The 27,315-nt window shown below is 39.6% G+C and overlaps 1 protein-coding gene across 1 annotated transcript in view; it reads right to left on the bottom strand.

The window, feature by feature from the left end:
- WDR54 (WD repeat domain 54) overlaps positions 1-27,315 on the bottom strand; it is a 258,021-nt gene that overhangs the window by 5,582 nt on the left and 225,124 nt on the right. The window contains exon 7 of the mRNA XM_053700368.1: positions 27,191-27,305. Coding sequence (XP_053556343.1) covers positions 27,191-27,305 — 115 coding nt within the window. The remainder of the gene's footprint in view (positions 1-27,190; positions 27,306-27,315) is intronic.

Raw genomic sequence — 27,315 nt, 5'->3', positions numbered from 1 at the left:
GCGTCTGTATGCTCTGTATCTACCCCCAGAGCTAACTGCTTTCCTTTAATTTCAGGTAGTCTGACTAATACTGCTGCCAGAATATTATTCACCACCTTTGCCATGTCTTGTAAAATAAACGCTATGGGCGCCCTTGATGTACTTGGCGCCATTTGAGCGTGAGTCCCTGAAGCGGGAGTCGAAGGGTCTGAAACGTGGGGAGAGTTAGTCGGCATAACTTTCCCCTCGACAGAATCCCCTGGTAAAAGAAACACTATGGGTGCCCTTGATGTACTTGGCGCCATTTGAGCGTGAGTCCCTAAAGCGGGAGTCAAAAGGTCTGACACGTGGGGAGAGTTAGTCGGCATAACTACCCCCACGACAGAATCCTCTGGTGATAATGTTTTTAAAGACAAAAAATGATCTTTATTGTTTAACATGAAATCAGTACATCTGGTACACATTCTAAGATGGGGTTCCACCATGGCTTTAAAACATAATGAACACAGAGCTTCCTCTATGTTAGACATGTTAGAACAGACTAATAATGAGACTAGTAAGCTTGGAAAACACTTTAAATCAAGTTAAGAAGCAAATATATAAAACGTTACTGTGCCCTTAAGAGAAACAAATTTTGTCAAAATTTGAAAAACAGTGAAAAAAAAAGAGGCAGTAAAACAAACAAAATTTTTACAGTACATGTAATAAGGTAACAGAGCATTGCACCCACTTGCAAATGGATGATTAACCCTTTAATGCAAAAAACAGATAAAAAAAAACCCGACATAGACGTTTTTAAAAACAGACACAACAAACTGCCACAGCCAACAGTGGGAAGCTTCAGTTAACTGTTTCTATGCAAAATTTAAGCCAGCCATGTGGAAAAAACTTAGGCCCCAATAAGTTTTATCACCAAACATATGTTAAAAAACGATTAAACATGCCAGCAAACGTTTTAAAACACATTTTTACAAGAGTATGTGTCTCTATTAATAAGCCTGATACCAGTCGCTTTTACTGCATTTAAGGCTATACCAACATTACAGTGTTATCACCAATGTACGTTAAAAAACGATTAAACATGCCAGCAAACGTTTTAAAACACATTTTTATAAGAGTATGTATCTCTATTAATAAGCCTGATACCAGTCGCTATCGCTGCATTTAAGGATTTACTTACATTACTTCGGTATCAGCAGTATTTTCTTAGTCAATTCCATTCCTAGAAAAATATTTTACTGCACATACCTTATCTGCAGGAAAACCTGCACGCCATTCCCCCTCTGAAGTACCTCACTCCTCAGAATGTGTGAGAACAGCAAATGGATCTTAGTTACGTCTGCTAAGATCATAGAAAAACGCAGGCAGATTCTTCTTCCAAATACTGCCTGAGATAAACAGCACACTCCGGTGCCATTTAAAAATAACAAACTTTTGATTGAAGAATAAACTAAGTAGAAAGCACCACAGACTCTCACAACCTCCTATCTATGTTGAGGCTTGCAAGAGAATGACTGAATATGGCAGTTAGGGGAGGAGCTATATAGCAGCTTTGCTGTGGGTGGACTCTTGCAGCTTCCTGTTGGGAAGGAGAATATATTCCATAAGTAATGGATGATCCGTGGACTGGATGAACTTAACAAGAGAAACAGGACACATTTGAATCAGATAAATTAGACACTCTGAAAACAGAGAAATAGTTAACAAAGGATCACATCCCAAGTAAACGACTTGATATTAACAGATTCATAGGCTCTTAACGGAGCCCACGGAAAAACACAGATAAGGCTCTCTGGAAGAGAAAAGCAGAAGAAAACAAAATTTATGCTTACCTGATAAATTTCTTTCTCTTGTGGTGTATCCAGTCCACGGGTTCATCCATTACTTGTGGGATATTCTCCTTCCCAACAGGAAGTTGCAAGAGGACACCCACAGCAGAGCTGTCTATATAGCTCCTCCCCTAACTGCCACTCCCAGTCATTCGACCGAAGACAAGCAAGAAAAAAGGAGAAACTATAGGGTGCAGTGGTGACTGTAGTTTAAAAATAAAAAACACCTGCCTTAAAGTGACAGGGCGGGCCGTGGACTGGATACACCACAAGAGAAATAAATTTATCAGGTAAGTATCAATTTTGTTTTCTCTTGTAAGGTGTATCCAGTCCACGGGTTCATCCATTACTTGTGGGATACCAATACCAAAGCTTTAGGACACGGATGAAGGGAGGGACAAGGCAGGAACTTAAACGGAAGGCACCACTGCCTGCAAGACCTTTCTCCCAAAAATAGCCTCCGAGGAAGCAAAAGTATCAAATTTGTAGAATTTAGAAAAAGTATGAAGCGAAGACCAAGTCGCCGCCTTACAAATCTGTTCAACAGAGGCCTCATTTTTAAAAGCCCATGTGCAAGCTACCGCTCTAGTGGAATGAGCTGTAATTCTTTCAGGAGGCTGCTGGCCATCAGTCTCATAAGCTAAACGGATTATGCTTCTCAGCCAAAAAGAAAGAGAAGATGCCGAAGCCTTTAGGCCTCTCCTCTGTCCAGAGTAGACAAAAAACAATGCAGATGTTTGACGAAAATCCTTAGTAGCTTGCAAATAAAACTTTAAAGCACGAACCACGTCAAGATTGTGTAATAGACGTTCCTTCTTTGAAGAAGGATTAGGACACAGTGACGGAAACAACAATCTGCTGATTGATATTCTTATTAGATACCACCTTAGGAAGAAACCCAGGTTTGGTACGCAACACTACCTTATCTGCATGGAAGATCAGATAAGGGGAATCACACTGTAAGGCAGATAACTCTGAAACTCTTCGAGCCGAAGAGATAGCTACCAAAAACAGAACTTTCCAAGATAAAAGCTTGACATCTATGGAATGCAGAGGTTCAAACGGAACCCCTTGAAGAACTTTAAGAACTAAATTTAAACTCCATGGCGGAGCAACAGGTTTAAACACAGGCTTAATTCAAATTAGAGCCTGACAAAACGCATGAACGTCTGGAACATCTGCCAGACGCTTGTGCAGAAGAATAGACAGAGCAGAAATCTGTCCCTTTAAGGAACTAGCTGACAATCCCTTTGTTACGGTTACCCTTAGTCTCGCTGAGAGATGGACCGCTTAGTAGCCTGGATCCCTATTGCTAAAGAGGGGAGAAGCTGCTTTCCATAGTATTCTATATGAGTCTCGCAAATATAGAATAATCTCCCTTAGCTGCAGTACAGCTAGGATACCCTTCTGCCCACAAAAACGAGTCAACGCTGCGATTGAGGGTCAAACAAGAACTCAGGACTGGGATGCCCAGCCTGCTTTTTATTAAGGTTACATGCACACAGGGCACTCCCAGGGGGGGGGGGGGGGGGGGGAGCACAAAATCCCCCATCACACATTTAGATAGAGAGCACTGTCCTTTGACAGGCCACAATAGGATTACAGTACTTAAGATAACAAGTTTACAAGTTCATCTTATCAATTATCAGTCTGGCTCCAGAGGTGATTAGACAATAGTTTCTAAAAGCTGAAAAAAAGTTAACTCTTTATGAAATGATACTTGTTACGGTTTTCTTGGAGCCCTTCTTAGGCGCTGGCTTGGCTGGTTCAGGCATTGCTGCTGGGAAATAAGCTCTTCACAACAAAATAACTAATGCTTCTGTAACAGTGCTCCCTTTCTGTGGAACACTCTGGCAGACACGGTCTGACCCCTTTTCGGGGCAGACTAAGGCTGTCCAGACCGCTGGTTATGCGGGGCTGAGGTCGGTTTGTCTGGACAACCCGTCGGCGTTGCCATTCTGTTTCCCAGGTCTGTAAGTAATGGTGAAATTGAAGGGTTGCAACGATAAGCTCCAACGTAATAGCCTGCCGTTATCTCCAGAGACCCGGTTCAGCCACACCAACGGGTTATGGTCGGTGACCAGGGTGAACTCCTGACCATATAAATAGGGAGTCAATTTCTTTAATGCCCACACCAAAGCCAAACACTCCTTTTCGACCGCTGCATAGCTGACTTCGCGGGGCAGGAGCTTCCGGCTGATGTAGGCAACTGGATGCTCCCCTCCATCTTCGCCTACTTGGCTGAGGACGGCTCCCAGCCCGAACATGGAAGCATCTGTATGGACGATAAAACGTTTGTTAAGGGCTGGGGCCGCCAAGACAGGAGCGTTAATTAGAGCATTTTTGAGAGCCTGGAAAGCCGTTTCACAGTGGGGAGACCACAGGACCTGTCGAGGTAAGTTCTTCTTGGTCAAGTCAGTCAGGGGTTTGGCAAGTGTGCTGTAGTCTGGTACGAACCGTCTATAGTACCCTGCCGTGCCCAGGAAGGCTAGGACCTGAGTCTTAGTGATGGGGGTGGGCCAATTGGCGACAGCTTCTATCTTGGCCGGCTCTGGTCGCTGCTTTCCACACCCCACCCGGTGACCCAGGTACTGTACCTCGGCCATCCCAAAGTGGCATTTTTCTGGCTTCAGAGTCAGGCCAGCAGCCCGGATCTGATCCAGAACCATTCCTACATGAGCTAAGTGGTCCTCCCAGGACTCACTGTGGATCGCTATGTCGTCCAGGTAGGCGCAAGCAAAACTCTGGAAGCCATCCAGGAGCCTATCCACCAAGCGCTGGAATGTAGCTGGGGCATTCTTCATCCCAAACGGCATTACCCTAAACTGATATAAGCCGAATGGGGTGACGAATGCCGACTTGGGGATAGCCTCCGGGGCCAGGGGAATCTGCCAGTAACCTTTGCAGAGGTCAATAGTGGTCAGGTAATTTCCCCTGGCTATACGATCGAGTAGCTCGTCTACCCTGGGCATAGGGTAAGCGTCCGTCACGGTTTTTTCATTGAGCCTCCGATAGTCTACGCAGAACCGGGTGGTCCCATCTTTCTTGGGCACCAAGACAACTGGGGAGGCCCAGGGACTATCGGAGGGCTCAATTACCCTGAGCTGGAGCATCTCATCGATCTCCTTCTTCATTCCTGTCCTAACTGCTTCGGGAATTCGGTACGGAGCCTGGCGCAAGGGAGCTTGTCCCGGAGTATCTACCTGGTGGGTGGTTAAAGTAGTGTACCCTGGCTTCGGGGAGAAGGTGAGGTGTTTGGACTGGAGGAGTTGGCTGAGCTGCTCCCTTTCAGTGGGGCTAAGTCGGTCTCCTATCTGAACCTGAGCCACTATACCTGTGGGGAGACTCTTTTCTAATAGGTCTGGAATGGGTAGACTGTCAGGGTCTTCCTGAGGGGAACAACATACGGCCGTCACGTTCTCTGGTCGCTCAAAATATTCCTTGAGCATGTTTACATGGAATGTCTTTCTAAGATTGTTGTCATGGCAGCTAGCTATCACATAAGTGGTGTCTCCCCTTTTCTCTACGATCTGGTAGGGACCCTGCCAGGACGCCTGCAATTTGTCTGTCTTCACCGGCTTAAGTACTAACACCTTTTGTCCTATGGTGAAGATTCTCTTTCGGGCCCCCCGATCGTACCATACTTTCTGTCTTCTCTGGGCCAACTGGAGATTAGCCCGCACGGATTTGGCTAATTGCTCCATTCGGTCCCTGAGTTCCAGCACGTATGGCACAATGGGGACACCGTCAGCCTCCATCTCTCCCTCCCAGTGCTCCCGGATCAGGTTTAGGGGTCCCCGTACCTTTCTTCCGTAGAGCAACTCGAAGGGAGAGAACCCTGTCGTTTCCTGGGGCACCTCCCGATAAGCAAATAGGAGGTGCGGCAGGAAGCGTTCCCAGTCTCGGTATTCCTGAGTGAACGTCTTGAGCATTTGCTTGAGGGTCCCATTGAACCTCTCACACAGCCCATTCGTCTGGGGGTGGTATGGGGAGCTCAGGAGGGACTTAATTTTGCAAACCTGCCAGAGTTGTTGGGTCAATTCAGCCGTAAATTGGGTGCCTCGGTCGGATAGGATTTCTTTTGGAAATCCTACCCGGGAGAACACCTGTACTAGTGCATTCGCTACCGTATCCGCTTGTATGTTGGATAGGGCGACAGCCTCTGGGTACCTGGTAGCGTAGTCCACTACGGTAAGAATGTAGCGCTTACCGGAGGGACTAGGGGTAGCCAGTGGTCCCACTAGGTCAATAGCAACCCGGCTGAAGGGTTCCTCTACAATGGGCATATTTACTAAATGGGCTTTAGGGTGATCGCCTCGCCTTCCTACTCGTTGACACACATCGCAGGTGTTACAGTAAGTTCTAACGTCAGCGTGCACCCCTGGCCAAAAGAACGTGTGAGTAATGCGGTGTAGGGTACGGGTTACGGCTAGGTGGCCTGCTAAGGGGATGTCGTGGCCTATCTTGAGGATTTCTTGACGGTATTTGTGGGGCACTACCAGCTGTCGCCTACGCTGTCCCCTTTTCTCTGTCCAGCGGTATATTTTCCCTTTTTCCCATAAGAATGTTTCGTTATCTGCCCCGCCCCCTCCGGTCTCTGCTCGTTCCCGGTACTTTTGTAAAGTCGGGTCAGTCTTAGACTCTGTCTCGAAAGCATCTGGGGTGTCCCAGGGTATGGGGCCTAACATGTCAGGCAAGGTCGGGGTAGGTCTTACCTGTGTCTCCCGCACTGGTGAGAGCTCTCGCTCCATCCGGGCTTGGGCCCGTGTAGTCACTGGGTCCGCCTCGTTGTTGCATACTGGAGCATAGGCAGAAGTCATGGGGCCCAAATCGTTGCCCAGTAGTACTTCGGCAGGTAAATTATCCATTATGCCCACGTTCACAGCCCCCTTTCCCGCTCCCCAATCAAGATGCACTTGAGCTGTTGGAATTTTGTACACATCCCCCCCCGCCACTCTAACGGCCACAGTCTGTCCGGATCGCTTGTGCTCTGGCACCAAATGACTCTGTACCAGCGTGATAGTAGCCCCTGTGTCTCTCAATCCCTCTGTAGATCGCCCCTCGAGCCATACCTTCTGCCGATGGTGCTGGCGGTTATCTGAGGCAGCATATACAGGGTCCACCTCGTGAAGCGGCCCCACATATCCCTCCATAGGGGCCTCTTGGTTAACACAGAGGGCCCGGGCCGGACGATAGGACCCAGAGGGGTAATTGTAATTCCTGGGTGTCTGGTGCGTATTAAGGGGGCAGCTAGCCATGAAATGCCCTGGTTGCTTGCATCGGTGGCAAGTCGGTCTGGGACGCTCAGAGCTGTTATTGTGTGGTCCTGAGTGTCGGACGGGCCCTGTGGGCACCGGGGCTCGGAATTCAGCACGAGGGGGTGCACGGTAAACCTCTCTAGGTTCGACCCGTGCTGGAGCTCGGTAGTTCATGGGTTCGTGAAGACGGGAGTCATAATGTTCATCGGCCAATTTGGCTGCTTCTTCTAAGGTAGAAGGCCGCCTGTCTCGCAGCCATTCCTTCCCTTGCTGTTCCATGCCATTATAAAAATGTTCTAAGAGAAACAATTGTAAAATTTCCTCCCCAGTCACCGCTTTACTTCCGCTCAGCCAGTGATTTGCCGCTCTCCGCATTCGGTGCGCCCATTCCATATGAGTATCGTTAGGCTTCTTTTTCGTGCCCCGAAACTGTCGGCGATACGTGTCCGGAGTTACAGCGTACCGTCGCAACAGTGTCTCCTTAACTAGCTCATACTGTGTCACTTCCTCAGCACCCAGAGTACGAAAGGCTTCCAGGGCTCGCCCGGATAGTTTCCCAGACAATATCGTGGGCCACTCTCTGTTGGGAATCTGGTGCAGGGCACATTGCCTTTCGAAGTCCGCCAAATATTCATCAATCCCTGTCTCGCTCTCTAGGAAGGGTCGAAATGCCGCATAGGGTATCTTGGGCCTCCCAGCATTTTCGACAGGGATGATTACCTGCGGGGCTTCAGCATTGCGGTGTGCGTTCGCTAGGTTGAGTTCGTGGGCTTGAGTCTCTCGTATATCCTCGTCTGCCTCCGCCATCAACTGCTGTACCAATTCCATGGAGGGGTTCGGCCCGTATAATGAGAGCCTTTCCCGAACAATCCTGGTTTTTTCGTCACTAATCGTGGTCGGTGTTTCCGCCATTGTGAAGCTCTGATCCAGTTCGGTCAATTCTGCGATCAGCTCTCTCCTCGGCCGGTTGCTGGCGTACCCCCCTCTGCTTTCAAGTAAATCCTTTAGGGTTGTACGCTTCAATTTTTCGTAAGCGCTCTCCATCCGTTCTGTACCTCTCCTAGGAAATCCAGGAAAATCCCGCCGCTGCCGCCAAATGTTACGGTTACCCTTAGTCTCGCTGAGAGATGGACCGCTTAGTAGCCTGGATCCCTATTGCTAAAGAGGGGAGAAGCTGCTTTCCATAGTATTCTATATGAGTCTCGCAAATATAGAATAATCTCCCTTAGCTGCAGTACAGCTAGGATACCCTTCTGCCCACAAAAACGAGTCAACGCTGCGATTGAGGGTCAAACAAGAACTCAGGACTGGGATGCCCAGCCTGCTTTTTATTAAGGTTACATGCACACAGGGCACTCCCAGGGGGGGGGGGGGGAGCACAAAATCCCCCATCACACATTTAGATAGAGAGCACTGTCCTTTGACAGGCCACAATAGGATTACAGTACTTAAGATAACAAGTTTACAAGTTCATCTTATCAATTATCAGTCTGGCTCCAGAGGTGATTAGACAATAGTTTCTAAAAGCTGAAAAAAAGTTAACTCTTTATGAAATGATACTTGTTACGGTTTTCTTGGAGCCCTTCTTAGGCGCTGGCTTGGCTGGTTCAGGCATTGCTGCTGGGAAATAAGCTCTTCACAACAAAATAACTAATGCTTCTGTAACACCCTTCTCCAATCCTTCTTGGAGATAAGATAATATCCTAGGAATCCTGACTTTACTCCATGAGTAACCCTTGGATTCACACCAATGAAGATATTTACACCATATCTTATGATAGATTTTCCTGGTGACAGGCTTTCGAGCCTGAATTAAGGCATCAATGACCGACTTGGAGAAACCACGTTTTGATAAAATCAAGCGTTCAATCTCCAAGCAGTCAGCCGCAGAGAAATTAGATTTGGATGTTTGAATGGACCTTGGAGTAGAAGGACCTGCCTCAGCGGCAGAGTCCATGGTGGAAGGGATGACATGTCCACCAGATCTGCATATCAAGTCCTGCGTGGCCACGCAGGTGCTATCAAAATCACAGAAGCTCTCTCCTGCTTGATATTGGCAATCAGACGAGGGAGGAGAGGAAATGGTGGGAACACATAAGCCAGGCTGAAGGACCAGGGCACTGCTAGAGCATCTATCAGCGCTGCCTGGGGATCCCTTGACCTGGACCCGTAACAAGGGAGCTTGGCGTTCTGACGAGACGCCATCAGATCCAGTTCTGGTTTGCGCCATAGTTGAATCAGCTGGGCAAATACCTCCGGATGGAGCTCCCACTCCCCCGGGTGAAAAGTCTGCCGACTTAGAAAATCCGCCTCCCAGTTCTCTACTCCTGGGATATGGATAGCTGAGAGATGGCAAGAGTGAATCTCTGCCCATAGAATTATCTTTGAAACCTCCAACATTGCCAGGGGGCTTCTTGTTCCCCCCTGATGGTTGATATACGCTACAGTCGCGATATTGTCCGACTGAAATCTGATGAACCTGACCGCAGCTAGTTGAGAACAAGCCTGAAGAGCATTGAATATCGCTCTCAGTTCCAGAATGTTTATCGGAAGGAGGGCTTCCTCCTGAGTCCACGAACCCCGAGCCTTCAGGGAGTTCCAGACTGTGCCCCAGCCCAGAAGGCTGGCATCTGTCGTCACTATAGTCCACTCTGGCCTGCGGAAACTCATTCCCCTGGACAGATGGACCAGAGATAACCACCAGAGAAGAGAATCCCTGGTCTCTTGATCCAGATTTAGCAGAGGGGACAAATCTGTGTAGTCCCCATTCCACTGATTGAGCATGCAAAGTTGCAGTGGTCTGAGATATAGGTGGGCAAACGGAACTATGTCCATTGCCGCTACCATTAGGCCGATTACTTCCATACACTGAGCCACTGACGGCCGAGAAGTGGAATGAAGAGCACGGCAGGAAGTTAGAAGCTTTGATATCCTGACATCTGTCAGAAAAATTTTCATTTCTACTGAATCTATCAGTGTTCCTAGGAAGGAAACTCTTGTGAGAGGGGAGAGAGAACTCTTTTCTTCGTTCACCTTCCACCCGTGAGACCTCAGAAAGGCCAGAACAATGTCCGTATGGAACTTGGCGATTTCAAAAGTCGACGCCTGTATCAGAATGTCGTCTAGGTAAGGAGCCACCGCTATGCCCCGTGGCCTTAGAAGAAGAGCCACCAACTATTAATGCCTGTCTAAGAAGGCGAACCTGAGGAACTGATGATGATTTCTGTGAATCGGAATGTGGAGATAAGCATCCTTTAAGTCCACAGTAGTCATATATTGACCCTCCTGGATCATAGGGAGGATGGTTCGGATAGTCTCCATCTTGAAGGATGGTACCCTGAGAAATTTGTTTAGGATCTTGAGATCCAAGATTGGTCTGAAAGTTCCCTCTTTTTTGGGAACTATAAACAGATTTGAATAGAAGCCCTGCCCCTGTTCCTCCCTTGGAACTGGGTGGATCACTCCCATAACCAGTAGGTCTTGAACACAACGTAAGAATGCCGCTCTCTTTATCTGGTTTACAGATAATTGTGAGAGATGAAATCTCCCCTTTGGAGATGAAGCTTTGAAGTCCAGAAGATATCCATGGGAAACAATCTCTAATGCCCAGGGATCCTGGACGTCTCTTGCCCAAGCCTGGGCGAAGAGAGAAAGTTTGCCCCCTACTAGATCCGGTCCCGGATCGGGGGCTACTCCTTCATGCTGTCTTAGAGGCAGCAGCAGGTTTTTTGGCCTGCTTCCCCTTGTTCCAAGCCTGGTTCGGTCTCCAGACTGGTTTGGACTGGGCGAAATTTCCCTCTTGTTTTGCATTAGAGGAAGCTGAAGCTGCGCCACTTGAAGTTTCGAAATGAACGAACATTATTCTGTTTGGTCCTTAATTTATTGGACCTATCCTGAGGAAGGGCGTGACCTTTTCCTCCAGTAATATCAGAAATGATCTCCTTCAGGCCCGGCCCGAAAAGGGTCTGTCCTTTGAAGGGGATGTTAAGAAGCTTAGACTTTGAAGTAACGTCTGCTGACCAGGACTTAAGCCATAGCGCCCTGCGCGCCAGAATGGCAAAACCTGAATTCTTAGCCGTTAGTTTGGTTAGATGAAAAACTGCGTCAGAAATAAAGGAATTAGCCAACTTGAGAGCTTTAATCCTGTCTAAAATATCATCTAACGGGGTCTCCACCTGTAGAGTCTCCTCAAGAGACTCAAACCAAAAAGCAGCTGCAGCAGTAACTGGCGCAATGCATCCAAGAGGCTGGAGAATAAAACCTTGATGGATAAAAAAATTTCTTAAGGAGACCCTCCAATTTTTTATCCATAGGATCTAAGAAAGCACAACTGTCCTCGACGGGGACAGTTGTACGCTTAGCTAGGGTAGAAACAGCACCCTCCACCTTAGGGACTGTCTGCCACGAATCCCGTATAGCGACATCTATGGGAAACATCTTTTTAAAAGCAGGAGGGGGAGAGAACGGAACACCTGGTCTAGCCCATTCCTTAGTAATAATTTCCGAAAAACCTCTTAGGGACTGGAAAGACATCAGTGTAAACAGGCACTGCAAAGTATTTGTCCATTTTACACAATTTCTCTGGAACTACAATGGGGTCACAGTCATCCACAGTCATCCAGAGTCGCTAAAACCTCCCTGAGCAATAAGCGGAGGTGTTCAAGCTTACATTTAAAGGCTGTCATTTCAGAATCGGACTGAAGTAACGTCTTCCCTGAATCTGAAATCTCACCCTCAGGCTTCGGAGCATTGTGAGGGTATATCGGACATAGCTACTAAAGCGTCAGAAAGCTCTGTATTTGTTCTAGCCCCAGAGCTGTTTCGCTTTCCCTGTAACCCTGGCAGTTTGGACAATACCTCTGTGAGGGTATTAGTCATAACTGCCGCCATGTCTTGTAAGGTAAACGCATTTGACGCGCTAGATGTACTTGGCATCACTTTATCGGGAGTTATAGGTTCTGACACGTGGGGAGAGCTAGATGGCATAACCTCCCTTTTGTCAGTCTGAAAAACCTCTGGTGACAAATCTTTAAATGCCATAATATGGTCTTTATAATTTATAGAAATTTCAGTGCATTTGGTACACATTCTAAGAGGGGTTCCACAATGGCTTCTAAACATATTGAACAAGGAGTTTCCTCTATGTCAGACATGTTTAACAGACTAGTAATGAGACCAGCAAGCTTGGAAAACACTTTAATAAATGTGAAACAGCAATTAAACAAAAACGGTACTGTGCCTTTAAGAGAAGAGAAAAAAACTATCACATAAACTGCAAAACAGTGTTAAAAAGTAGTAAACTCTTCGAAATTTTTACAGTGTGTATAAGGGACTAAAGCAGCATTGCACCCACTTGCAAATGGATGATTAACCCTTTAGGCCCCAAACCGGATTTGAAAAACGTTAAAAAACGTTAATAAACAGTTAAACACCTTGCCACAGCTCTGCTGTGGCTCCTACCTGCCCTCAAATATGATTTAGGGAAGAAATAAGCCCTCTATATTTGTCCTCAGATGCTAGAGGACTCCTTTAGGGAAGCTGGATGTCTCAGTCTGAATAAGAACTGCGCATCTAGAGCGTGAAAATAGGCCCCTCCCACCATGCGCTCGATGTCAGAGGGCCTTAAGAAAATACTCCCATGTGGAAATTAGGCCCCAAAAAACGATTTTGTCACCCTCAGAGAAAAAACGTTCTTTCTATATAACATGTAAACGTTTTGTCACTAAGAAATATGAGTATTAACATGAATATTACCCTTTTTTGTAAGCATGATAACAGTCGTTAAATCACTGCATCAGGCTTACCTCAATTATACAAGGCTCTGTCAGCATTTTCTAGATCTTATCATCTCTCTAGAAATAAATATACTGAACATACCTCAAGGCAGGTAATCTGCAAACCGTTCCCCCAACTGAAGTCTTTCCCATACTCTTCAGTTATGTGTGAGAACAGCAATGGACCTTAGTTACAAACCGCTAAGATCATCAACCTCCAGGCAGATTCTTCTTCTAATTTCTGCTTGCGAGTAAAACAGTACGACGCCGGTACCGTTTAAAAATAACAAACTCTTGATTGAATGTAAAAACTACACTAAGTCACCACATATCTCTTGATACTTCCTATCTTGTTGAGAGTTGCAAGAGAATGACTGGGAGTGGCAGTTAGGGGAGGAGCTATATAGACAGCTCTGCTGTGGGTGTCCTCTTGCAACTTCCTGTTGGGAAGGAGAATATCCCACAAGTAATGGATGAACCCGTGGACTGGATACACCTTACAAGAGAAATAACTAAACACACAGCCATTAATGTCTAAACTGTTGGCAACAAAAGTGAGTACACCCCTAAGTGGAAATGTCCAAATTGGGCCCAATTAGCCATTTTCATTTCCCGGTGTCATGTGACTTGTTAGTGTTACAAGGTCTCAGGTGTGAATGGGGAGCAGGTGTGTTAAATTTGGTGTTATCGCTCTCACACTCTCTCATACTGGTCACTGGAAGTTCAACATGGCCCTTCATGGCAAAGAACTCTCTGAGGATCTGAAAAAAAAGAATTGTTGCTCTACATAAAGATGGCCTAGGCTATAAGAAGATTGCCAAGACCCTGAAACTGAGCTGCAGCATGGTGGGCAAGACCATACAGCGGTTTCACAGGACAGGTTCCACTCAGAACAGGCCTTGCCATGGTCGACCAAAGACGTTGAGTGCACATGCTCAGCGTCATATCCAGAGGTTGTCTTTGTGAAATAGACATATGAGTGCTGCCAGCATTGCTGCAGAGATTGAAGGGGCGGGGGTCAGCTTGTCAGTGATCAGACCAAATGCCGCACACTGCATCAAATTGGTCTGCAAGGCTGTTGTCCCAGAAGGAAGCCTCTTCTAAAGATGATGCACAAGAAAGCCTGCAAACAGTATGCTGAAGACAAGCAGACTAAGGACATGGATTACTGGAACCATGTCATGTGGTCCGATAAAAGATAAACTTATTTGGTTCAGATGGTGTCAAGCGTGTGTGGCAGCAACCAGGTGAGGAGTACAAAGACAAGTGTGTCTTGCCTACAGTCAAGCATGGTGGTGGGAGTGTCATGGTCTGGGCCTGCATGAGTGCTGCCGGCACTGGGGAGCTTTAGTTCATTGAGGGAACCATGAATGCCAACATGTACTATGACATACTGAAGCAGAGCATGATCCCATCTCTTCGGAGACTGAGCCACAGGGCAGTATTCCAACATGATAACGACCCCAAACACACCTCCAAGACGACCACTGCCTTGCTAAAGAAGCTGAGGGTAAAGTTGATGGACTGGCCAAGCATGTCTCCAGACCTAAACCCTATTGAGAATCTGTGGGGCATCCTCAAACAGAAGGTGGGAGAGCGCAAGGTCTCTAACATCCACCAGCTCTGTGATGTTGTCATGGAGGAGTGGAAGAGGACTCCAAGGGAAACCTGTGAAGCTCTGGTGAACTCCATACCCAAGAGGGTTAAGGCAGTGCAGGAAAATAATGGTGGGCACACAAAATATTGACACTTTGGGCCCAATTTGGGCTTTTACACTTAGGGGTGTACTCACTTTTGTTGCCAACGGTTTACACATTAACGACTGTGTGTTGAGTTATTTTGAGGGGACAGCAAATTTACACTGTTATACAGGCTGTACACTCACTACTTTATATTGTAGCAAAGTGTCATTTCTTCAGTGTTGTCACATGAAAAGATATAATAAATATTTACACTGTTATACAGGCTGTACACTCACTACTTTACATTGTAGCAAAGTGTCATTTCTTCAGTGTTGTCACATGAAAAGATATAATAAATATTTACACTGTTATACAGGCTGTACACTCACTACTTTATATTGTAGCAAAGTGTCATTTCTTCAGTGTTGTCACATGAAAAGATATAATAAATATTTACACTGTTATACAGGCTGTACACTCACTACTTTACATTGTAACAAAGTGTCATTTCTTCAGTGTTGTCACATGAAAAGATATAATAAAATATTTACACTGTTATACAGGCTGTACACTCACTACTTTACATTGTAACAAAGTGTCATTTCTTCAGTGTTGTCACATGAAAAGATATAATAAAATATTTACACTGTTATACAGGCTGTACACTCACTACTTTACATTGTAGCAAAGTGTCATTTCTTCAGTGTTGTCACATGAAAAGATATAATAAATATTTACACTGTTATACAGGCTGTACACTCACTACTTTACATTGTAACAAAGTGTCATTTCTTCAGTGTTGTCACATGAAAAGATATAATAAATATTTACACTGTTATACAGGCTGTACACTCACTACTTTACATTGTAGTAAAGTGTCATTTCTTCAGTGTTGTCACATGAAAAGATATAATAAATATTTACACTGTTATACAGGCTGTACACTCACTACTTTACATTGTAGCAAAGTGTCATTTCTTCAGTGTTGTCACATGAAAAGATATAATAAATATTTACACTGTTATACAGGCTGTACACTCACTACTTTACATTGTAGTAAAGTGTCATTTCTTCAGTGTTGTCACATGAAAAGATATAATAAATATTTACACTGTTATACAGGCTGTACACTCACTACTTTACATTGTAACAAAGTGTCATTTATTCAGTGTTGTCACGTGAAAAGATATAATAAAATATTTACACTGTTATACAGGCTGTACACTCACTACTTTATATTGTAGCAAAGTGTCATTTCTTCAGTGTTGTCACATGAAAAGATATAATAAAATATTTACACTGTTATACAGGCTGTACACTCACTACTTTACATTGTAACAAAGTGTCATTTATTCAGTGTTGTCACATGAAAAGATATAATAAAATATTTACACTGTTATACAGGCTGTACACTCACTACTTTACATTGTAGTAAAGTGTCATTTCTTCAGTGTTGTCACATGAAAAGATATAATACAATATTTACACTGTTATACAGGCTGTACACTCACTACTTTACATTGTAGTAAAGTGTCATTTCTTCAGTGTTGTCACATGAAAAGATATAATAAATATTTACACTGTTATACAGGCTGTACACTCACTACTTTACATTGTAACAAAGTGTCATTTCTTCAGTGTTGTCACATGAAAAGATATAATAAAATATTTACACTGTTATACAGGCTGTATACTAACTACTTTACATTGTAGCAAAGTGTCATTTCTTCAGTGTTGTCACATGAAAAGATATAATAAATATTTACACTGTTATACAGGCTGTACACTCACTACTTTACATTGTAGCAAAGTGTCATTTCTTCAGTGTTGTCACATGAAAAGATATAATAAATATTTACACTGTTATACAGGCTGTACACTCACTACTTTATATTGTAGCAAAGTGTCATTTCTTCAGTGTTGTCACATGAAAAGATATAATAAATATTTACACTGTTATACAGGCTGTACACTCACTACTTTACATTGTAACAAAGTGTCATTTCTTCAGTGTTGTCACATGAAAAGATATAATAAAATATTTACACTGTTATACAGGCTGTACACTCACTACTTTACATTGTAACAAAGTGTCATTTCTTCAGTGTTGTCACATGAAAAGATATAATAAAATATTTACACTGTTATACAGGCTGTACACTCACTACTTTACATTGTAGCAAAGTGTCATTTCTTCAGTGTTGTCACATGAAAAGATATAATAAATATTTACACTGTTATACAGGCTGTACACTCACTACTTTACATTGTAACAAAGTGTCATTTCTTCAGTGTTGTCACATGAAAAGATATAATAAATATTTACACTGTTATACAGGCTGTACACTCACTACTTTACATTGTAGCAAAGTGTCATTTCTTCAGTGTTGTCACATGAAAAAGATATAATAAATATTTACACTGTTATACAGGGTGTACACTCACTACTTTACATTTTAGTAAAGTGTCATTTCTTCAGTGTTGTCACATGAAAAAGATATAATAAAATATTTACACTGTTATACAGGCTGTACACTCACTACTTTACATTGTAACAAAGTGTCATTTCTTCAGTGTTGTCACATGAAAAGATATAATAAATATTTACACTGTTATACAGGCTGTACACTCACTACTTTACATTGTAACAAAGTGTCATTTCTTCAGTGTTGTCACATGAAAAGATATAATAAATATTTACACTGTTATACAGGCTGTACACTCACTACTTTACATTGTAACAAAGTGTCATTTCTTCAGTGTTGTCACATGAAAAGATATAATAAATATTTACACTGTTATACAGGCTGTACACTCACTACTTTACATTGTAACAAAGTGTCATTTCTTCAGTGTTGTCACATGAAAAGATATAATAAAATATTTACACTGTTATACAGGCTGTACACTCACTACTTTACATTGTAGTAAAGTGTCATTTCTTCAGTGTTGTCACATGAAAAGATATAATAAATATTTACACTGTTATACAGGCTGTACACTCACTACTTTACATTGTAACAAAGTGTCATTTCTTCAGTGTTGTCACATGAAAAGATATAATAAATATTTACACTGTTATACAGGCTGTACACTCACTACATTACATTGTAGCAAAGTGTCATTTCTTCAGTGTTGTCACATGAAAAGATATAATAAAATATTTACACTGTTATACAGGCTGTATGTACACTCACTACTTTACATTGTAACAAAGTGTCATTTCTTCAGTGTTGTCACATGAAAAGATATAATAAATATTTACACTGTTATACAGGCTGTACACTCACTACTTTACATTGTAGCAAAGTGTCATTTCTTCAGTGTTGTCACATGAAAAGATATAATAAAATATTTACACTGTTATACAGGCTGTACACTCACTACTTTACATTGTAGCAAAGTGTCATTTCTTCAGTGTTGTCACATGAAAAGATATAATAAATATTTACACTGTTATACAGGCTGTACACTCACTACTTTACATTGTAACAAAGTGTCATTTCTTCAGTGTTGTCACATGAAAAGATATAATAAATATTTACACTGTTATACAGGCTGTACACTCACTACATTACATTGTAGCAAAGTGCCATTTCTTCAGTGTTGTCACATGAAAAGATATAATAAAATATTTACACTGTTATACAGGCTGTATGTACACTCACTACTTTACATTGTAACAAAGTGTCATTTCTTCAGTGTTGTCACATGAAAAGATATAATAAATATTTACACTGTTATACAGGCTGTACACTCACTACTTTACATTGTAGCAAAGTGTCATTTCTTCAGTGTTGTCACATGAAAAGATATAATAAAATATTTACACTGTTATACAGGCTGTACACTCACTACTTTACATTGTAGCAAAGTGTCATTTCTTCAGTGTTGTCACATGAAAAGATATAATAAAATATTTACACTGTTATACAGGCTGTACACTCACTACTTTACATTGTAGCAAAGTGTCATTTCTTCAGTGTTGTCACATGAAAAGATATAATAAATATTTACACTGTTATACAGGCTGTACACTCACTACTTTACATTGTAACAAAGTGTCATTTCTTCAGTGTTGTCACATGAAAAGATATAATAAAATATTTACACTGTTATACAGGCTGTACACTCACTACTTTACATTGTAGCAAAGTGTCATTTCTTCAGTGTTGTCACATGAAAAGATATAATAAATATTTACACTGTTATACAGGCTGTACACTCACTACTTTATATTGTAGCAAAGTGTCATTTCTTCAGTGTTGTCACATGAAAAGATATAATAAATATTTACACTGTTATACAGGCTGTACACTCACTACTTTACATTGTAACAAAGTGTCATTTCTTCAGTGTTGTCACATGAAAAGATATAATAAAATATTTACACTGTTATACAGGCTGTATACTCACTACTTTACATTGTAACAAAGTGTCATTTCTTCAGTGTTGTCACATGAAAAGATATAATAAAATATTTACACTGTTATACAGGCTGTACACTCACTACTTTACATTGTAGCAAAGTGTCATTTCTTCAGTGTTGTCACATGAAAAGATATAATAAATATTTACACTGTTATACAGGCTGTACACTCACTACTTTACATTGTAACAAAGTGTCATTTCTTCAGTGTTGTCACATGAAAAGATATAATAAATATTTACACTGTTATACAGGCTGTACACTCACTACTTTACATTGTAGCAAAGTGTCATTTCTTCAGTGTTGTCACATGAAAAAGATATAATAAATATTTACACTGTTATACAGGGTGTACACTCACTACTTTACATTTTAGTAAAGTGTCATTTCTTCAGTGTTGTCACATGAAAAAGATATAATAAAATATTTACACTGTTATACAGGCTGTACACTCACTACTTTACATTGTAACAAAGTGTCATTTCTTCAGTGTTGTCACATGAAAAGATATAATAAATATTTACACTGTTATACAGGCTGTACACTCACTACTTTACATTGTAACAAAGTGTCATTTCTTCAGTGTTGTCACATGAAAAGATATAATAAATATTTACACTGTTATACAGGCTGTACACTCACTACTTTACATTGTAACAAAGTGTCATTTCTTCAGTGTTGTCACATGAAAAGATATAATAAATATTTACACTGTTATACAGGCTGTACACTCACTACTTTACATTGTAACAAAGTGTCATTTCTTCAGTGTTGTCACATGAAAAGATATAATAAAATATTTACACTGTTATACAGGCTGTACACTCACTACTTTACATTGTAGTAAAGTGTCATTTCTTCAGTGTTGTCACATGAAAAGATATAATAAATATTTACACTGTTATACAGGCTGTAAACTCACTACTTTACATTGTAACAAAGTGTCATTTCTTCAGTGTTGTCACATGAAAAGATATAATAAATATTTACACTGTTATACAGGCTGTACACTCACTACATTACATTGTAGCAAAGTGTCATTTCTTCAGTGTTGTCACATGAAAAGATATAATAAAATATTTACACTGTTATACAGGCTGTATGTACACTCACTACTTTACATTGTAACAAAGTGTCATTTCTTCAGTGTTGTCACATGAAAAGATATAATAAATATTTACACTGTTATACAGGCTGTACACTCACTACTTTACATTGTAGCAAAGTGTCATTTCTTCAGTGTTGTCACATGAAAAGATATAATAAAATATTTACACTGTTATACAGGCTGTACACTCACTACTTTACATTGTAGCAAAGTGTCATTTCTTCAGTGTTGTCACATGAAAAGATATAATAAAATATTTACACTGTTATACAGGCTGTACACTCACTACTTTACATTGTAGCAAAGTGTCATTTCTTCAGTGTTGTCACATGAAAAGATATAATAAATATTTACACTGTTATACAGGCTGTACACTCACTACTTTACATTGTAACAAAGTGTCATTTCTTCAGTGTTGTCAGATGAAAAGATATAATAAATATTTACACTGTTATACAGGCTGTACACTCACTACTTTACATTGTAACAAAGTGTCATTTCTTCAGTGTTGTCACATGAAAAGATATAATAAATATTTACACTGTTATACAGGCTGTACACTCACTACTTTACATTGTAACAAAGTGTCATTTCTTCAGTGTTGTCAGATGAAAAGATATAATAAATATTTACACTGTTATACAGGCTGTACACTCACTACTTTACATTGTAACAAAGTGTCATTTCTTCAGTGTTGTCACATGAAAAGATATAATAAATATTTACACTGTTATACAGGCTGTACACTCACTACATTACATTGTAGCAAAGTGTCATTTCTTCAGTGTTGTCACATGAAAAGATATAATAAAATATTTACACTGTTATACAGGCTGTATGTACACTCACTACTTTACATTGTAACAAAGTGTCATTTCTTCAGTGTGGTCACATGAAAAGATATAATAAATATTTACACTGTTATACAGGCTGTACACTCACTACTTTACATTGTAGCAAAGTGTCATTTCTTCAGTGTTGTCACATGAAAAGATATAATAAAATATTTACACTGTTATACAGGCTGTACACTCACTACTTTACATTGTAGCAAAGTGTCATTTCTTCAGTGTTGTCACATGAAAAGATATAATAAAATATTTACACTGTTATACAGGCTGTACACTCACTACTTTACATTGTAGCAAAGTGTCATTTCTTCAGTGTTGTCACATGAAAAGATATAATAAATATTTACACTGTTATACAGGCTGTACACTCACTACTTTACATTGTAACAAAGTGTCATTTCTTCAGTGTTGTCAGATGAAAAGATATAATAAATATTTACACTGTTATACAGGCTGTACACTCACTACTTTACATTGTAGCAAAGTGTCATTTCTTCAGTGTTGTCACATGAAAAGATATAATAAATATTTACACTGTTATACAGGCTGTACACTCACTACTTTACATTGTAACAAAGTGTCATTTCTTCAGTGTTGTCAGATGAAAAGATATAATAAATATTTACACTGTTATACAGGCTGTACACTCACTACATTACATTGTAGCAAAGTGTCATTTCTTCAGTGTTGTCACATGAAAAGATATAATAAAATATTTACACTGTTATACAGGCTGTACACTCACTACTTTACATTGTAGTAAAGTGTCATTTCTTCAGTATTGTCACATGAAAAGATATAATAAATATTTACACTGTTATACAGGCTGTACACTCACTACTTTACATTGTAGCAAAGTGTCATTTCTTCAGTGTTGTCACATGAAAAGATATAATAAAATATTTACACTGTTATACAGGCTGTACACTCACTACTTTACATTGTAGCAAAGTGTCATTTCTTCAGTGTTGTCACATGAAAAGATATAATAAATATTTACACTGTTATACAGGCTGTACACTCACTACTTTACATTGTAGCAAAGTGTCATTTCTTCAGTGTTGTCACATGAAAAGATATAATAAAATATTTACACTGTTATACAGGCTGTACACTCACTACTTTACATTGTAGCAAAGTGTCATTTCTTCAGTGTTGTCACATGAAAAGATATAATAAAATATTTACACTGTTATACAGGCTGTACACTCACTACATTACATTGTAGCAAAGTGTCATTTCTTCAGTGTTGTCACATGAAAAGATATAATAAAATATTTACACTGTTATACAGGCTGTATGTACACTCACTACTTTACATTGTAACAAAGTGTCATTTCTTCAGTGTTGTCACATGAAAAGATATAATAAATATTTACACTGTTATACAGGCTGTACACTCACTACTTTACATTGTAGCAAAGTGTCATTTCTTCAGTGTTGTCACATGAAAAGATATAATAAAATATTTACACTGTTATACAGGCTGTACACTCACTACTTTACATTGTAACAAAGTGTCATTTCTTCAGTGTTGTCACATGAAAAGATATAATAAATATTTACACTGTTATACAGGCTGTACACTCACTACTTTACATTGTAGCAAAGTGTCATTTCTTCAGTGTTGTCACATGAAAAGATATAATAAAATATTTACACTGTTATACAGGCTGTACACTCACTACTTTACATTGTAACAAAGTGTCATTTCTTCAGTGTTGTCACATGAAAAGATATAATAAAATATTTACACTGTTATACAGGCTGTACACTCACTACTTTACATTGTAACAAAGTGTCATTTCTTCAGTGTTGTCACATGAAAAGATATAATAAAATATTTACACTGTTATACAGGCTGTACACTCACTACTTTACATTGTAGCAAAGTGTCATTTCTTCAGTGTTGTCACATGAAAAGATATAATAAATATTTACACTGTTATACAGGCTGTACACTCACTACTTTACATTGTAACAAAGTGTCATTTCTTCAGTGTTGTCAGATGAAAAGATATAATAAATATTTACACTGTTATACAGGCTGTACACTCACTACTTTACATTGTAACAAAGTGTCATTTCTTCAGTGTTGTCACATGAAAAGATATAATAAATATTTACACTGTTATACAGGCTGTACACTCACTACATTACATTGTAGCAAAGTGTCATTTCTTCAGTGTTGTCACATGAAAAGATATAATAAAATATTTACACTGTTATACAGGCTGTACACTCACTACTTTACATTGTAGTAAAGTGTCATTTCTTCAGTATTGTCACATGAAAAGATATAATAAATATTTACACTGTTATACAGGCTGTACACTCACTACTTTACATTGTAGCAAAGTGTCATTTCTTCAGTGTTGTCACATGAAAAGATATAATAAAATATTTACACTGTTATACAGGCTGTACACTCACTACTTTACATTGTAGCAAAGTGTCATTTCTTCAGTGTTGTCACATGAAAAGATATAATAAATATTTACACTGTTATACAGGCTGTACACTCACTACTTTACATTGTAGTAAAGTGTCATTTCTTCAGTGTTGTCACATGAAAAGATATAATAAAATATTTACACTGTTATACAGGCTGTACACTCACTACTTTACATTGTAGCAAAGTGTCATTTCTTCAGTGGTGTCACATGAAAAGATATAATAAAATATTTACACTGTTATACAGGCTGTACACTCACTACTTTACATTGTAGCAAAGTGTCATTTCTTCAGTGTTGTCACATGAAAAGATATAATAAAATATTTACACTGTTATACAGGCTGTACACTCACTACTTTACATTGTAGCAAAGTGTCATTTCTTCAGTGTTGTCACATGAAAAGATATAATAAATATTTACACTGTTATACAGGCTGTACACTCACTACTTTACATTGTAGCAAAGTGTCATTTCTTCAGTGGTGTCACATGAAAAGATATAATAAAATATTTACACTGTTATACAGGCTGTACACTCACTACTTTACATTGTAGCACAGTGTCATTTCTTCAGTGTTGTCACATGAAAAGATATAATAAATATTTACACTGTTATACAGGCTGTACACTCACTACTTTACATTGTAACAAAGTGTCATTTCTTCAGTGTTGTCACATGAAAAGATATAATAAATATTTACACTGTTATACAGGCTGTACACTCACTACTTTACATTGTAATAAAGTGTCATTTCTTCAGTGGTGTCACATGAAAAGATATAATAAAATATTTACACTGTTATACAGGCTGTACACTCACTACTTTACATTGTAATAAAGTGTCATTTCTTCAGTGGTGTCACATGAAAAGATATAATAAAATATTTACACTGTTATACAGGCTGTACACTCACTACTTTACATTGTAACAAAGTGTCATTTCTTCAGTGTTGTCACATGAAAAGATATAATAAAATATTTACACTGTTATACAGGCTGTACACTCACTACTTTACATTGTAGTAAAGTGTAATTTCTTCAGTGGTGTCACATGAAAAGATATAATAAAATATTTACAATGTTATACAGGCTGTATACTCACTACTTTACATTGTAGTAAAGTGTCATTTCTTCAGTGTTGTCACATGAAAAGATATAATAAATATTTACACTGTTATACAGGCTGTACACTCACTACTTTACATTGTAACAAAGTGTCATTTCTTCAGTGTTGTCACATGAAAAGATATAATAAATATTTACACTGTTATACAGGCTGTACACTCACTACATTACATTGTAGTAAAGTGTCATTTCTTCAGTGTTGTCACATGAAAAGATATAATAAATATTTACACTGTTATACAGGCTGTACACTCACTACATTACATTGTAACAAAGTGTCATTTCTTCAGTGTTGTCACATGAAAAGATATAATAAAATATTTACACTGTTATACAGGCTGTACACTCACTACTTTACATTGTAGTAAAGTGTCATTTCTTCAGTGTTGTCACATGAAAAGATATAATAAAATATTTACACTGTTATACAGGCTGTACACTCACTACTTTACATTGTAGCAAAGTGTCATTTCTTCAGTGGTGTCACATGAAAAGATATAATAAAATATTTACACTGTTATACAGGCTGTACACTCACTACTTTACATTGTAGCAAAGTGTCATTTCTTCAGTGTTGTCACATGAAAAGATATAATAAAATATTTACACTGTTATACAGGCTGTACACTCACTACTTTACATTGTAGCAAAGTGTCATTTCTTCAGTGTTGTCACATGAAAAGATATAATAAATATTTACACTGTTATACAGGCTGTACACTCACTACTTTACATTGTAGCAAAGTGTCATTTCTTCAGTGGTGTCACATGAAAAGATATAATAAAATATTTACACTGTTATACAGGCTGTACACTCACTACTTTACATTGTAGCACAGTGTCATTTCTTCAGTGTTGTCACATGAAAAGATATAATAAATATTTACACTGTTATACAGGCTGTACACTCACTACTTTACATTGTAACAAAGTGTCATTTCTTCAGTGTTGTCACATGAAAAGATATAATAAATATTTACACTGTTATACAGGCTGTACACTCACTACTTTACATTGTAATAAAGTGTCATTTCTTCAGTGGTGTCACATGAAAAGATATAATAAAATATTTACACTGTTATACAGGCTGTACACTCACTACTTTACATTGTAATAAAGTGTCATTTCTTCAGTGGTGTCACATGAAAAGATATAATAAAATATTTACACTGTTATACAGGCTGTACACTCACTACTTTACATTGTAACAAAGTGTCATTTCTTCAGTGTTGTCACATGAAAAGATATAATAAAATATTTACACTGTTATACAGGCTGTACACTCACTACTTTACATTGTAGTAAAGTGTAATTTCTTCAGTGGTGTCACATGAAAAGATATAATAAAATATTTACAATGTTATACAGGCTGTATACTCACTACTTTACATTGTAGTAAAGTGTCATTTCTTCAGTGTTGTCACATGAAAAGATATAATAAATATTTACACTGTTATACAGGCTGTACACTCACTACTTTACATTGTAACAAAGTGTCATTTCTTCAGTGTTGTCACATGAAAAGATATAATAAATATTTACACTGTTATACAGGCTGTACACTCACTACATTACATTGTAGCAAAGTGTCATTTCTTCAGTGTTGTCACATGAAAAGATATAATAAATATTTACACTGTTATACAGGCTGTACACTCACTACATTACATTGTAACAAAGTGTCATTTCTTCAGTGTTGTCACATGAAAAGATATAATAAAATATTTACACTGTTATACAGGCTGTACACTCACTACTTTACATTGTAGTAAAGTGTCATTTCTTCAGTGTTGTCACATGAAAAGATATAATAAATATTTACACTGTTATACAGGCTGTACACTCACTACTTTACATTGTAACAAAGTGTCATTTCTTCAGTGTTGTCACATGAAAAGATATAATAAATATTTACACTGTTATACAGGCTGTACACTCACTACTTTACATTGTAGCAAAGTGTCATTTCTTCAGTGTTGTCACATGAAAAGATATAATAAATATTTACACTGTTATACAGGCTGTACACTCACTACTTTACATTGTAACAAAGTGTCATTTCTTCAGTGTTGTCACATGAAAAGATATAATAAATATTTACAATAATGTGAGGGGTGTACTGACTTTTGTGAGATACTGTTTATATGAGCACATTTTGATATTTGTATAATAAGTTGTTTAACTGTTTTATTAGATTATTTTATTTGTTTATAATCACTTTTAAGCGCTCCCTATTGTTGTATTAATCTCTTGCTTTTCGGTTATTTAGGGGACCTTTCTGGGAGTATGTGATGGTTTATGTGTAGGGGCTGTTTGATTACCACTTGTACCCAGAGCATATTTAGTGCACTCACTAGAGACACTATATTTTATTGAGGGTCACTCGTGTTTCTACTCGTGCTTACATGTAACATTTGCTGCAGTGCAATTCTATACTTTTGGTATTTAATGGAAAAATGTTTTTTTGGCTTTGTCAAATCTGTACGGAGCTTTACAACCAGGCGGCACTCACTTCTCTCATAATGTTGTGGCATATAATGGGCAGGAAGGCCAAGACAGTCACGTGTACTCATCCTGTCAGATAACATGGTCATGAAGTGTTATACAGCCACCCCCTGATCCTCTCCCATTAGGCCCTACAGTCAGTGAGTGCACTGTCGTAGCTATGGGTGTATCTCAATTAAACACCCTGTAACTAACCTCAATAAACCCCGTTTCTGCAGAGCGATTCAGCTGCCAAATCTGTACAAACGAATCTTCAGCCCCTGAGAGAAGCTGCAAATGCACATAGGGGTCAGAAACAAATAAACCACGACTGCAATATG

The sequence above is a fragment of the Bombina bombina genome, chromosome 2 (genome assembly GCF_027579735.1).
Source record: "Bombina bombina isolate aBomBom1 chromosome 2, aBomBom1.pri, whole genome shotgun sequence".
NCBI lineage: Eukaryota > Metazoa > Chordata > Amphibia > Anura > Bombinatoridae > Bombina > Bombina bombina.
This window is presented reverse-complemented; position numbering and strand designations above follow the sequence as displayed.